Source organism: Porites lutea, chromosome 2, assembly GCF_958299795.1.
Source record: "Porites lutea chromosome 2, jaPorLute2.1, whole genome shotgun sequence".
In the NCBI taxonomy this organism is placed as follows: domain Eukaryota; kingdom Metazoa; phylum Cnidaria; class Anthozoa; order Scleractinia; family Poritidae; genus Porites; species Porites lutea.
The window spans coordinates 29153369-29167739 of record NC_133202.1 but is presented as its reverse complement, the minus strand read 5'-3'; the positions used below and the strand labels follow the sequence as shown (position 1 = coordinate 29167739).

Sequence of the window (14371 nt, the reverse complement as noted above, 5' to 3'; positions counted from 1 at the left end):
ATTGTTTCGTATATGTGTTGTATCAACTCTACTGGCGTGTTTGTCTGAGGTGTAGCTTGTAATCACGTGCGATCATGCCCTGCGGCTTGTTGATCATTAAATGCATTATTCAGAAGACTGAAGACTCTCTCAGCGGATGCTGAACTTGGTTGAATAAGTAACAACTTAATTTTAATAAAATCAGTTTTGATAAAACCAGTTTTAATAAAATCCTTCGAAATGAAACGACCTTTTATGGTTTGGATCGGTTTTATATCAATTTGTTGCTCAAAAGTTGCCAATGAAGGCAAAAGTTGCCCTAGGTTGCTGGTACTACAAAGAGTTGCTCAAAACGCTAAAAGTTGCTCAAAAGTTGCCGAGCACAATCTATTTATGCTTAGCCCTGTCTCCTTCTTGCCCCAACCAACTAACTAAACTCTAAGATCGTAGGAATGATGATAAACTTTTGATCACGTGTTCCAAAAGGCAAATATACTACTTGCAGCGCAAAGGATTGTGGGAAGAGGTTCTACACTGGTTCCCAGTCTTGACCGAGCTGAAACAAATATGGCGGCCCTGTTCATGCGAACGGTGTTTCAAAGACAGGTCGGATTTGTTCGGCGAGGAATATTTGGTGAGTATTAAAACTTGAGCCCAGTAAACTTAACTCCCTTCTTGCAAAAGCAGATAGGAAAGCCATTGTTAAAATGCTATCGCTAAACTGTGATAAGCTCATTTGCAACTTCTAGATCTTGTCGCATGATTTTGGACGGTCGGGTGGTAAAACTGAACACTGGACAATGATTGGGCAGGGTGTATTTCAAAGCTAACCTGGGAGATACTAAGATCTAACTAACTCTATTGTGATCACAGGAGTGTCCAACAGATGGATACAGCAGTCATCTCAGTGCTTCTCAGATGAGCAAGACAAGACCGATCCAGGGTAGGGGTTAGTGTGCAAGTTAAGAGTCGATGTCCTTGATGCTAATAGAGGTGCACTCTTACTGTTAATAAATTTTTCTCAATTAAGTACTGTTCCTCGAGTAAACGGTGGGTGTTAGTAAGAGAGGGCAATGAAAAAAAAACCGAGTGAAATAGTCCCTTCATTAAGTGGAGAACAGTACCGCTCAAAAGTAAGTTGACAGTCTCGACTTAAATCTCAAGACTCGATTCTTGCATCTAGAAGCTCGAACGAATCAAGGTTCGAGACGCGAAGTGCTAACATGCATATGTCACGTGTAATTTGAAACCTCTTGCTTAAACTTAACACACAATTCACAACATTTTTCAAACGCATACAACAGCGACTAAAAATTTCTAAAGGCAAAAGTCAGGGTTACTGAAGGTGTCTGCAAGACCGTTTCATTCAAGATCATTTTTAAAGGAGACACTTGAATACATTTCAGTGGAAGAATTACAAGACATTTGTGCTTGTTTGTTTTTTACTTTTTAAAAAAGCGCAGAATGAACAGGGAATTTTGTTAGCTGTTCTACACGCCTGTTAAATGAGGGGTTTTGTTTCGAAAGTGCAAATTTTGTTTCATCATGAGAGAAAGCAAGGCTTGCCAAGCCGTTTGTCGCAGTCCACAGCGTGTACTTCACAATCCTTTAAACCAGAGTGCGGTCAGTTTAATGAACATCTTACACGTGAAATTTTCAGAATTTTACCTGTGTTTTCATAATTCTTGTTAAACTTGACATTTTTTTCTCGGGCTCCCATGAGAAATAGTCTTTTGTGTTTTTATTACAGATAACTAATTATATCTATAAGTAAAACCATTGAAAAATGTAGAAAAGAATGCAATATTGTTTAAATTATTCTGGTACAAGGTTTTTGTCCTCTGAAAATTGAAATTACTCAATTGCCTGGTGGATTCCGTCCTAATATTAAGCATGTTACACTATATTCCTAGTCCTCAGGAATCTGGTGCGGAGGCATCTTCAGGTGAAAAACATGAACATAATTACTTTGGTGATGATCATGCATTCTACAGTGCAGAAGAACAAGATGCTGAAATGAGAAAAAATATACTCAGTGCTGCACTGGAACATGTTCCTGAGTTAGGTTGGAGTTCAGAGGCCATTGAAGCTGGTGCCCAGTCAGTGGGACTTTCCGCAATGGCAGAAGGGATGTTCCCACGTGGTGCTGGTGATTTGGTCCTGCATTTTACAGAAGACTGCAACGTTAGACTGGCTGATTACCTTGTATCACAATCTAGAGTTGGCAAGGAGTCTGAAGAGGATAGTACTACAAGTCCAGTGTGAGTTTAACCTGCTAATTATAGCACTATAACAAAAACACATGATTATCTTATAAAAGAAGATTGTTTAAAAGTTGGCTTATAAAATAATGGTAGAGATGCCAACCCTTTAAGGTTTAAATTCTGGAGACTGTCTCTTTTGCATTAGGTTCCTTCCAACATCAACCACGCCCTCTCCTCTCCCCCCTACCCCCACCCCATGAACACAATTGGATCCAGTCCACAACTTTTAACATGGCTGTGTCTCAGGACATTAGACAAAGCTTTACGTGAAGTACAGACTGTCAAAATTTGCTTTTTTGACAAGATACTCTTTTGAGTGATGAAACATGTGCAAAAAAGTCACTGAAACCTTACTTTGATCATAAAAAGTTTTAAATTTGAGGGGAGAATGGGCTTAATTCCAAACTAAAGCAGAGAAAAGCTAAAAATTAAATTTTATTTGTGATTTATCTAGGAGAGTGAGCACATTATATGTTGCATGTTACAATCAAGTTTAAAAATTAGTAATAGTAGACCTTTATCAATGTTGCTACTTTCAAAAGAAGGGCTCTTACATGACGTACAGTGAAGCTACAATTTGTGACAAAACTGGTTAAGATACTTAGCCCTAAAGGGCCTTTCTAACGTTTTGCTAACTGAAAGAAGACAAATATAAACCCTTCCCTTCCCCATTCTTCCATGCAATGATGTGCTGCTGTTTGCAAAAAACACCTCAGCTTTGAATAGAGGGGAGGGGGAAGGGGGGTGGATTGTTTTGTTCTCCAAAGTTACCCCATTTTAGAATGTCAACAATTTTGTCACCGTTTGTAGATCAAGGGTACCCCATAGATTCTATGTTGCTACTCCTGACCTGTGGAACAGTTTACAGACAACATCTGTTCATGTGAAAATTTAAGTACTTTTAAATCTCACCTCAAGACTTGTCTTTTTCATTGGTAGCATGAGAATTTTTATCTTTATTACATCCACTTTGAAATCACTGGCTATCCGTGCAATCTGATTGGCTCTCAGCGGTGTGATTTATTCCTAAATCGCACCATTTTTTGCTCTAAATCGCATCTGTTCCAAATCGTGTCATTTATAATGGTAATTGAACTGAGTGAAGTGCAATTTGGTCTGAAATCATACGCGTGATTTCAAAATCGAACGAGCGTGCAGCGCGAGTTCGATTTGAAATCACAAGTATGATTTCAGACCAAAATTGCACGACACGAAGTTCAATTACCACTTTATTACTTCCATTTTGAAATCGCAGAACTTAGTCACTACTAATATTTTATTGATCAAGTAGCCGGTTTGTTAAAAAGCGGAAACAAAAAGGCTTTTACATCTCATTTTGTGTTCCAAACATAAATGATGCGATATAGAAAAAAAATGGTTGGATTTAAAACAGAAATGATGCTATTTAGAGCATGAATGACGCAATTTGGAACAGATGCGATTTAGAGCAAAAACTGATACGATTTAGGAATAAATCACATCGCTGAGAGCCAATCAGGTTGCACAGATAGCCAGTGATTTCAAAGTGGATGTAATAAATGTTCTAAATTGCATCATTTCTGTTTTAAATCGCATCATTTTTGTTCTATATCGCATCATATCATCAAATTGCACTCCACTCAGTTCAATTACCATTATTAATTTACAATCGTTTATTATTAATTTTTTATTTAATAATGGTTTGGAATGTTAAAAATTTCACTTAATTGTTTGGAATGTTGTGTAAAGTGTCTTGAGCAGGAGTGGATAGCTAGGTGCTACAATATATATAGATTTTATTATTATTATTATTATTACTATTATTATTATTATTATTAACTGATGACTTGAAAATTGAATCTGTTAGTCATGATTGCAGCGGCTGCTGATTATATCAAATTCTAGGGTTCTCCAGATGCTCCAATGACTGACAAAAATCGCTGTTTAGTCATCACAGAAGCACTGGCTAATCACCAAATTTTTTATCACTATGACCTCATTGAATGAGGCTAAGTATGATGTAAAAATTATGCAGATTGAATAAAATATTGTCACTAATTATTAACAGTTAACAATAAAATATTATTGTTAATTGTTTAAGTTTTTTTACAGGTTTATTATTTTGATTGTAGAGGCTAATAAAGTTTATATAATTTTCTTTAGGCGTAAAAGCTCCCGGGTGATAATCCGTGATGCTGTGGAAGTGCGGCTAAGGATGCTCATCCCTTATATTGGCCAGTGGCCTCAGGTATACTGAAACTTATCACCAAATAACAACAACAAAATACACTGTAAATAGGAAGCTGGTAGATTAATACTAGCAAGTCAGTCAGTATGTACCTGTAGGTAGTCAGTTAGCCTGTCAGTCAGTCAGTCAGTCAGTCTGTCAGACATTCAGTCTGCCAGCAGCCAGTCAATATCTCTAACAGTCAGCAGACAGCCTGTTAGTCAGTCTTCCATTTACATTGTATTCTGTCAGTCATTTAGTCTGCCATTCAGTCAGTCAGTTGTTTATTAGTCTGTGTGTCATAAGCAGGGCTAAAAAAAAATGTGAATTCCAGCTTGTCCTTTAGGCAAGCAGCTCTCACATTTTTCTTGTCTGGGACCACTTCTTGGCCATCTTTAAAGGTAATGATTTTGTTAGTGGATGATTTACCTGGACCCTTGCCTATTGGGCAAGTAAGCTTTAAAAGTTGACTGCCCAACAAGAAAGTCTGCTTGTTTCTGACAACTGGACAAGACTTATTTTGAGCCCTGATAAGAGTCAGTCTCTTGAGTCAATCAATCAATCAATCAATCAATTAATCAATCAATCAATCAATCAATCAATCAATCAATCAATCAATCAATCAATCAATCAATCAATCAATCAATCAAATAATCAACCAATCAATCAATCAATCAATCAATCAATTAATATGTAGAAAATGTGCAGTTGGCTTGGAAACACAAGTGACAGAATTGAAAAATAATCACATTTCAATGTCATGTTTTTTTTTAAGGCCATGGGTTTGATGTTACTACCACACAATGCTCCTGATGCTGCAAAGAATGTTGCATACATGGTGGATGAAATATGGTACCATGCAGGGGACACATCAACTGATGTATGTTCCAAAATTTTCTCTAATAAAATTATTGGTCTCTTTATAAATTAGTTGGGAATAAGCTTATTGGTGACTGACTGTGAGATGGTGGGTCACTAAATCACTTAATTAGTGTCAAGGCTGTGCTCTAACCCACCTGGTGCACCATGGAACCTAACTTTTGTTCCTGGGTGACTAGAAAATCTTACTTTTTTCTAAAAGAAATCATAAACTGGGCACCTTGGATTTCACATGCTTAGAACATTGGGCTCCCCTCAATTTTTCTTTGAGCACAGCCTTGAGTATTGTTATTAATAGATTACGTATTTATAGTACATTGTACATTTTGATTATTAAAAGGAGTCCATAGTCAATAATCATTGGCTAGTATACTGATCAAAGTTTGAAATTGAACTGCTGAAAACAAACTGATTCCTTAATATTAAAACTATTAATTTGAATTTCTATTTTTGGGAAAAATAAAGTGATATTTTATTTGAATTGGTTCTATCAAATTCGTTTGAAAATGATTTGAATGACATAATATACTGGTGATGATATTATACTATCATGTTATTTAATTCTAATATTCTATTCATACCATTAGATTCATTTGACCATGGCCAACATGTTAGAAAAGATAATTTCTGGTAACATAACAGATATAACAAACATTTGAATCACCTTAGTTTGTAACTCAACAAGCATGCACAGAGAATTCATGAATTTGGTGTGGACATATCAGGAATGAGATGGGTAGGGTGCCAGTGGGTCTTGTTTTTCCTAGGGAGTATAATTTTTGTGAATCAACAAAATAAGGATTATTTGATGGGCATCCTTTTTTGAAAAACTGAATGATGTTAGAGCAAGTGAGTCACTTTTACTCTAAGGAAAGGTAGCTTTTGTTATAAGAAAATTATTAATTTAATTTGTGATGTTTATCACAGTGTTTCCTCTAATACCTTCTGATCATACACAGATAAACTGGTACACAAAGAGAGGAATGTTAGCAGCTCTTTACGGTTCCACAGGTAGGTTAAAGATAACTACTGGTACACTTGGGCAAATCTGTGTTTGTAAATTTGGAGCTCTTATAAAGGTACAAAGGCAGCTGAGAATGCAACTGGAGCATTTTTTTGAATCTGATTTATGCACACTACATGGGAAGCTGTAATTTGTGAGTGATAATGCACCTATCAATGTAAACCCCGTGGGGGGGGGGGAGTGCGGGCAAGGGGTGGGGATTTGACAGATTTTAAAATTTTTCGATCAAATTCCCCAGGGTGGGAAACGAAAGTTCAATCAAAAGTGTCAAAAAAGCCCCTACCCCAGGGGAAAAAATCTAAACAAACAATGCTATAATACTATATAAAACGAATAAAAGAACATTTCAAACACGTCGTTACTACTTTTATTTACGGTTAACGGAAGCTCCATTAAATTACTCGCCGTAATTAAGTATTTTCTCTCTCCATTAGCATATCTTATCTTGAACAACAAAATCACTCCAGGAAGATTGACCGTGCTATATAATATTAATAAAACGTAAAATGCTTTATAACATCTGCTCAACATCCGGAACAGGTCGGATCAGTGACCCATAAAAAATCCTCTGACTTTCATGGTGGAATTCGATTTCAATCGAGTTTTACAATCAGATGGGAACTTGAAGATAAAATAGACATTATCTGTTTAGATGACAGTTTAAAGTATCGGATTATGGCGATAAAGACAAATGAAAACTTCATACCTTTCTCCAACAACGTGACTTTCAGGAAGCCTCGAGGGACGGACTTGGTAACTGCTTCTGAATTGATACCAGGCTTCTGTCGGTCAAAGTCAAATGTCCCGACCCCGGGGTCGCTTCACACGATCAAAAGCCAGACAGCGGGGATAGTCCCAGGCATCAAATCCCCTCCCCTTGCCCGTACTCCCCCCCCACGGGATTTACATTGATAGATGCATAATGATAGTGAAATAATTGTTATACTTAGTTATTTAGGTGTACATGCTCTGGTTCAATTTTAACCTTGGTTCAATTTTTATTTCATGGTGGGATGAAAATTTAAGAAGTTGTTACTCTTCAGGCAAGCTGTTGCTGAAGTTACACGTCTGGAGCAGTCATGTAGGCCTACCAACCCCCCTTTCACTAAGATTATTTTACTTTGTAACGGCAGTTGTGCTGGCTTTATGAATATAACTCAAAATAATTAAATTATGCTAGTATAGAGTGACAAGTCAATCAAGTAGCCCAGGGCTGTTGGACAGCCCTTTTGTTGTACCCATGATTAATTTTGCGGACATGTTTGTGGATGTACATGTATGGTAATGAATTCTCTGTTTTCTCAAAAAATAAAAATGCAAACCATTCAATACAGAAAGTTCAGAATCTGGGAATTAAAAGAAGATAAATAAACAAAAAGCCTTGCCAAAAATTAGGTCTGTGCAATATTTCATATGCGAGATATTTGGAAAATGTTTCACCCAAATTTTTAGAGCTTTTTCTGGAGATGCCATGTTGGAGTCCCTGTGAGGGGCAGAAATATGGCTGCCAGAAACCAACAGAAAAATCTGTATTTGAGTTTCCCCACAAATGCGTGGATTCATTGCCTGAGGAACTCGTAAAGATTAAAGTAAAATATATTTTGAGACAATGAATGTTTAGATAGCACAATCTCAAAAAACTGGCAATGTTTTTAACCTACATAAGAACTTCCCTGGCCGGCAGCTAATTGCCGTGTCATGCAAAAGCCTGGAAATTCAAGCATCCTCAATTGCAAAACGAAACACTTGTTCAAACTGAACAGTTGTATAAATTAGGGTGTTTAGCTGCTGTAATACCTCAGGAAATTAAAGTAGAAGCTCAGAAGAACCGATAATTCCTTAGTTTGAATTTTGGTGATGTCATGTGAAAACCAACAATAATGAGCCTGAAGCAAAGGAAAACAAAATTTAAACCAAGGATAAAATTGACCCATGATCAACATACAGATCGAGTATTTAAAATTAATTCTCTTTTAAATTTCAGAATTGTACATGGTCAGTGACAGATCTCCTGATTTTGAGGAAACATGGAATTTTCTGGATAGAAGAATGTCTGACATTGGTATGCTTATCAGTGCCAAAGAAACAGTAAGTATCTTGTACTTCCATGGATAAATGCTCGACTTTCATAATTATTGGCAACTATGATCTAGTTGTGCAGGTGCAATATACAGTCATGCTTATCAGTTGGTAGGTATGTCCAGGTGAAAATCCACTTGACTTTCGTGATCATAATTACATAGTTAGGGTTAGGGTTAGGGTTAGTTGTTTTGTCATGTACAAAGAGCAAACAAAGAACAGGCAAAGAAATTTGAATTCTTGCTTTTAGTGATCTAAAATGGGTGCTTTGTTGAACCAGATAATTTTTTGTAGCGTCACCTTGGAGACCCAAAAAAAAGGGCCACTGGATTTTGCATTATAATAGTTAAGTTTCGTTCTTCATTTCATGATATCCAAATGGAGAGCCTGTGCACATGCTACATGTATTTACCACTCATTTTCTAGTATATGATAGTTTATTTTGTGGTTTTGGTTGTCTTTTCTAGTTGGAAAAAGCTGGATCAGATGCGACAGAGCTATTGTCAGCGGCCTTTACTACAGTAAGTGTGATGTTTTTAAGGCTACAAATAATATTATTACAACCAGAATTGCATGGTCACATGGACCTGGTCAGCCATAGCCTACAAATCTTGCTTTCTACAGTTTCAGTGAACCCATATTTTTTCTATAATGGGCGACAAACATGTACTGTGTTTGTCCATTTTTTGATGTACACATTTTCAGTGGGAGAGTCTTAAGTGAAGCTGGATTCTCTGTTTGATTTCAAAACACAAATTATGGCTTTAAGCATGCCAGAAGCTGGAGTTGTCATAACATCTAGAGTCTCATGGGTTACACAAACATATAACTGTTAACTATTGGGTTTCAATATTTTAAGGAAGCTCATGAAGAGTACACAAATTTTGAATCTTGTCTTAATTTATACAAATTAATTTTCCTGGTTTTTCCAATCTCTGACACAGGTCCTAGATAGGCTTGGAAATATGGGAGGTGTTGGCTCAGAGTTTTGGGTGTTTTGCTGGTTGTGCACTTACAGGTCTGGCCCGGCCATCCCCAGTCTTCTTTTTATAGGACTGCACACAGAGAACAGAATGCGAGTTGGTGTCTTACAGGGCCCGGTTGTTCAAACGTTGGATAGTGCCATGCACCAGGCCCCGGTTGTTCAAAAGACGGATAGCACTAACCACTGGATAAATCACTATCCAGTGGATAAGGATTAGGAAAACCAATTGCGCTATCCAGTGGATAGAGATTTATGCAATGGATAGTGTTATCCACCTTTTGAACAACTGAGGCCAGATAAATCGCTATACAGTGGATAAGTGCGTCATGTATTAGGGAAATCAATTGGATAGCTTTATCGACCTTTCGAACAACTGGGCCCAGGTGTTTAGTAGTTTCCAATCAGTGACTCATATTGGTACTTAATGCTTTATTTCAGGTGCGGAATATGAGTGGACTAAACAGTAGAAACAGATAGAGACTGACTCCAAATTGTACAGTATAAACATTATTGTTGCTACCAGTGCAAGTAATGGTTAAAGATAAGACTGTTTGTGAATAGAACAATTTATTTGAACATGACCTGTCAAAAAAACCGCATCTGGCACAGTCACCTTAGTTTGTAGATGTCATGCATATATAGTTGTCCTATTCATAAGAGTCTGGCCAAGGTTGTGAGTAGTCATTCACAATCCTGGTCAAGAGTTGGAACCTGTAGACATAGGGGTAAGACTAATTTCTGAATCTGTTTGTCCTCAGGCTAATTCTTGGTTTGGATTATTTTGGTAGTTTTATTTCATGCAAAAAAAAAAAAAGAGAGAGAGAGAGAAAGCAAAAGCTCAGATAGGGTGGCAGTATATTAAAACTGATTATCATTAGAAATACCGGTAACATTATACAAGTATGCATATAAAAGTGTAACTCCTGTTTAAATTTCTTGCCCATGTATTATCATACATTTGTTAAATTGGTATTAATAACTGAAGATTCCATTCTCTTTTGTCATTGCTAATAAAGGTGAAACTAATACTATAATTTTGGCTCTAATTTATCTCCCTGCACCATTGAAGTATGTTGTATGTACGGTATGTGGGACAAGTTAAAATGACTTTTGTAATCTTTTTTTTAATCCAGGTAATTTTTAATTTGCTGTGTTTCTTTTAAAACTCCGCTGGCCTCATAAAAAAAAGGGATTCTACTTACATGTATTTCTCTCTTTAGTTCTGTTTTTTTCACCATGCAAGAAAGAAGAATTCATTCTCTTTCTACTGAGGTTTGATGTCTTGAGCATCTGATCCATAGTCCATCTTGATCAACTGGGCCACTTAACACGATCAAGTTTTAAAATTCCTCAATTTTTAAAAATTATTCCTTAAATTGTTCTTGATTCAGTTCCAGACTAACACTAACTCCTGTTTTTGTCGAATTGTAAGTGTTTAATTGAGGCAGAAAAGAGATTAAAATAAACTATAAATGCCACTTTTATTAATTATTGGCCAGTGCATTTTCATAGGGGACTTGACACACTTCTTACATTAATGTGATATCAAGGATAAGGAGTTAGGATTCAAAAAAGGATAATAAGCACACACATGTTTATATCTGGTTTTTAATTTATTTCAATATTAACCTTCTCTATCAGAACATTTAAGCTTAATGTTATGTATGGGACTATTAAAAATATTAACTTCTTTCTATACATCACCATTAATTATTAAAGTTACAATAAATGATTATTAAAGTTACAATAAATGATTAATATATAATTATTATATATTTCACAATTATCCTTATAATCAGTGTACTACATTAATTTTAAAACTTTAATTTAAATGTTAGGTATAAACATGTTATCCCATGATAGTACTGTTATTATAAATAGAAGCCTGTGTATCACGCAATGTATGTGTGAGAGAAAAAAGATTTTCCCTTTTTTTCTGGTGTCCCTAGTGTGTGTTGTTTTCTATATACCGGCTTTAAATAACACATAGTTTTGCACTGAAATGATGACTTTCCTCAGAATTGTATAGTTTATTGAAGCTGTAACAATAAATACTACATTTTTTCTTTTAAGTAGATATTAAACTCTCTATTATTGAGCTAAATAGTCACCTTTTTTTATTATAAATGTTACCAGCGTAGTAGAACCTTCATATCTAATCATTAATTTAATTTCAAATTCCGTAATAATAAATAATAATTATTGTTTCTCCTTATTTAATCTGCATTTCAATAATGTCAACTATGTATGACTTATAACAGCTCTGTTTTTCGTAGCTGTGTAAATAAATAGAGGATATTGCATGGCCACACTGAGATACCAAATTTCTCTTCTCATGTTGAAAAAATATTTTACTCGTTTGCTGCACTCAATTATCTCTTTATCTCCAAGCAGTCATGTAATGTTCTACATAAAAACCAATGAAATACCAAACCATTTCTCTTTAATTTTTTTTTGTTTTAAAAGGCATGATTTATTAAGTAGCCATAGCAATATTGTGATCGTTTCTTGTGTGAAGATATCATGTTTATCATCATCCTGGTATTTCATTGGTGTTTATGTAATAAAATAAAATATCATATTGTTCTTAGACTAACACTACATTGAAATAATATCAATCTTGATTTCTGCATTTTACTATAACATATAATATTACTATTAATACTAATTAATTGAAGGGCTGGGTATATATATATGTTACCACATCCATTGCAGACTTCGATAGATTGAATGATGATGTCACACTAAAATAACAGTTGGTACTTCATTAACATTTTGAAGTAAAAAAAGACCATCATAATCATCATTATAATTATTACTAAATTATTATTACAGTTGACTCCCAGTAACTCAAACCTCCTGCTAACTCAAAGCAATTTTCATTTCCCTTCAGAACACTTTCTATATAATTTTACCCTTGATAACTCGAAATTTCAATAACTTGAACTTTTTTGTTTCCCTTAAGGGTTCTAATTATCAGGAGTCGACCATAGATGAAATAATAAACTAGAACGTTTTCTCTACTATATGACAGTCTTGAAATGTATCTGTTAGCCCTTTTGGGCCTTTTTACCGACGGAAATGAAAGATTTCTCTTCCCTTTCACAGGGGCGGATCCAGGATTTTTTTTAGGAGGGGGTGCACTCATCTCTTGCTCTACTTCAACACCAATAAACCACATAGTTTTTTTTTTGCAGAATACCAGTTGTATTAGAAAACTGCAGGTCATCTGAGGGGGGGGGGGTGCACACCCCCTGCACCCTCCCCCTAGATCCGCCCCTGCCTTTCAGATACTTCAACAAGTGAAATCCCTAACCCCTTTTGGGTGGAGCCTCCCTGTATTGGCCATCATACAACTATAGGTAGAACCCTCCCCCTTCCCTGGAGAACTCATTGGACAAATTTAGTTCTCTGTCTCCCCCTCTGGGAGATAATGGTTCTCTACCCGTAAATACCGTATGAGCTTTGCAGGAATTGGCAGCTCGTGCAGTTTGTCACACCTGGAATTCTGCCGAATCACAAACCTGCACAGGTGCTGAAGAGATGGAACCTCCTCAAATCTTGAAAAGGGAAACAAGAACCGAATTGGATAAGAGGGACCAATAAGTCCTCCTGTTGTATGGGTCAAGTTTCTCCTTTGGGAGATTTTCATGGTTTTTTCCATAAGATCAACAACAGAATTTGTTTTTGTCTCCACACCACCTGGGCCCATAAAGCCAAACCACCCCTTATCATATGCAATTCTTGTGTGTAAGGTCCTTCCTTTAGATCTGAAGGTTACACTGAACAAGTGGAACTCGTGAAAGCTATCACGAACAAGGAAGGTGCCATTAGACTTCCCTTCAAGTATTTTCTCGGCCTCATATCGGCTCAGAGGACCCCAATACCAGCTGAGATGTGACAGTCTCTCCAAGTCTTCTGAGAGTGACGGCAGCTCATTACGGCACTGTTGAGCTGTCTTTTCCTGAAAAGTTACTTCTTTCCCACTGAGCGAGTCTCGATCAAGAGGAAAACTTATAGACTGAGCACGCTTCTTTAGTTTTTCGCTTCCTGTGGGCCGTTGACGGGTGGGCATGGGGTGCGGATCACTTGTCTCTTGACCGGGTAGTAATGCGCCGTTTTGTAATCCCCCGTGGGGATCTCCAAGTTCCTCTGGAAACCAACAGCTGCTTTCTTGTTTACACCTGTCACTATTTGGTAAAATATCCTCTCTTTTACTGTCCCTAAGTCTTCTAAAAAACCCAGAAGACAAAGATTTCGAACGAGAACGCTTCGATTCCACCTCGCTGACACTTGCTTCATACCACGAAGGTGATCTCCTCGTTTTGGGGTTCACAGCTCGTAGTGCCCGTCTTTTGTCCGCCACTGTTTTCGAGTTAGCAAAACCTGCGCTCGTCGTAGGAGACAACGATTCATTGCGCGGTAACTCTTCAGAAGGCTTGAGATTAAATTTTTCTCGAAGTCTGATGAGGAGTTTGCTTCTGTCTCCCGTAGATTCTGTCGACCAGGCTCGAGCGCGATTAAAAGTTCCTCTTCTCGCAGCTGCACCTGTTACGGTCGTCTTCAATTTTTTTTCGTTCGAGTCGTTGATCACGTCGTATATCGGTTCTTCTTCCCCTATTTCGTCTTCTTCCATATTAGAATTTAATACCTGGAGAACAAAAACGCGACATAGAAACAAAGTTAACAAAAGAAACGTAAACAATGGTGTAAGAATAATCAATGATAATGTTACGATGAAAGGTGGGTTGTAACCTTACTTCCGATCCCGTTAAAGACACAAAGAAGCGTGCCCTGTTTTGGTCACTATAAGTTGGTCAAAATATCTCAGACTACTTTCTTCCATAAGAAATCAGAAGATGGTTTACGGACGAAAAACACGACCAAGTAGAGTTCTGAAAAGAAGCCTGCCGGCCTCCGTTTTCCTCACAAATCAAAATATAAATTTTTATGAA

The 14371-nt window shown here is 36.7% G+C and overlaps 2 protein-coding genes across 4 annotated transcripts; one reads left to right on the top strand and one right to left on the bottom strand.

Annotated features, from left to right (window-relative positions):
• The first annotated feature begins 533 nt into the window (after positions 1–533).
• Positions 534–10974, top strand: LOC140928222 (ubiquinone biosynthesis protein COQ9-B, mitochondrial-like). Of its 2 annotated transcripts, XM_073377943.1 has the most exons (9): positions 534–613; positions 853–922; positions 1893–2240; positions 4386–4470; positions 5225–5329; positions 6288–6339; positions 8337–8440; positions 8899–8952; positions 9855–10974. In XM_073377943.1, exons 1-9 carry the CDS (start codon positions 547–549, stop codon positions 9891–9893), a joined length of 924 nt encoding a protein of 307 aa, XP_073234044.1. In that variant the 5' UTR covers positions 534–546; the 3' UTR covers positions 9894–10974. The 2 variants fall into 2 exon arrangements, with proteins under 2 accessions (XP_073234044.1, XP_073234045.1); XM_073377944.1 differs by lacking the exon at positions 6288–6339.
• A 1730-nt stretch (positions 10975–12704) lies between these two features.
• Positions 12705–14359, bottom strand: LOC140928221 (uncharacterized). Of its 2 annotated transcripts, none has more exons than XM_073377941.1 (2): positions 14172–14359; positions 12705–14067 (listed from the first exon to the last, which is right to left on the bottom strand). In XM_073377941.1, the coding sequence occupies exon 2, from the start codon at positions 14050–14052 to the stop codon at positions 12820–12822; it is 1233 nt and encodes a 410-aa protein (XP_073234042.1). In that variant the 5' UTR covers positions 14053–14067; positions 14172–14359; the 3' UTR covers positions 12705–12819. The 2 variants fall into 2 exon arrangements, with proteins under 2 accessions (XP_073234042.1, XP_073234043.1); XM_073377942.1 differs by having other exon boundaries at positions 14177–14359.
• Between the last annotated feature and the right edge of the window lie 12 nt (positions 14360–14371).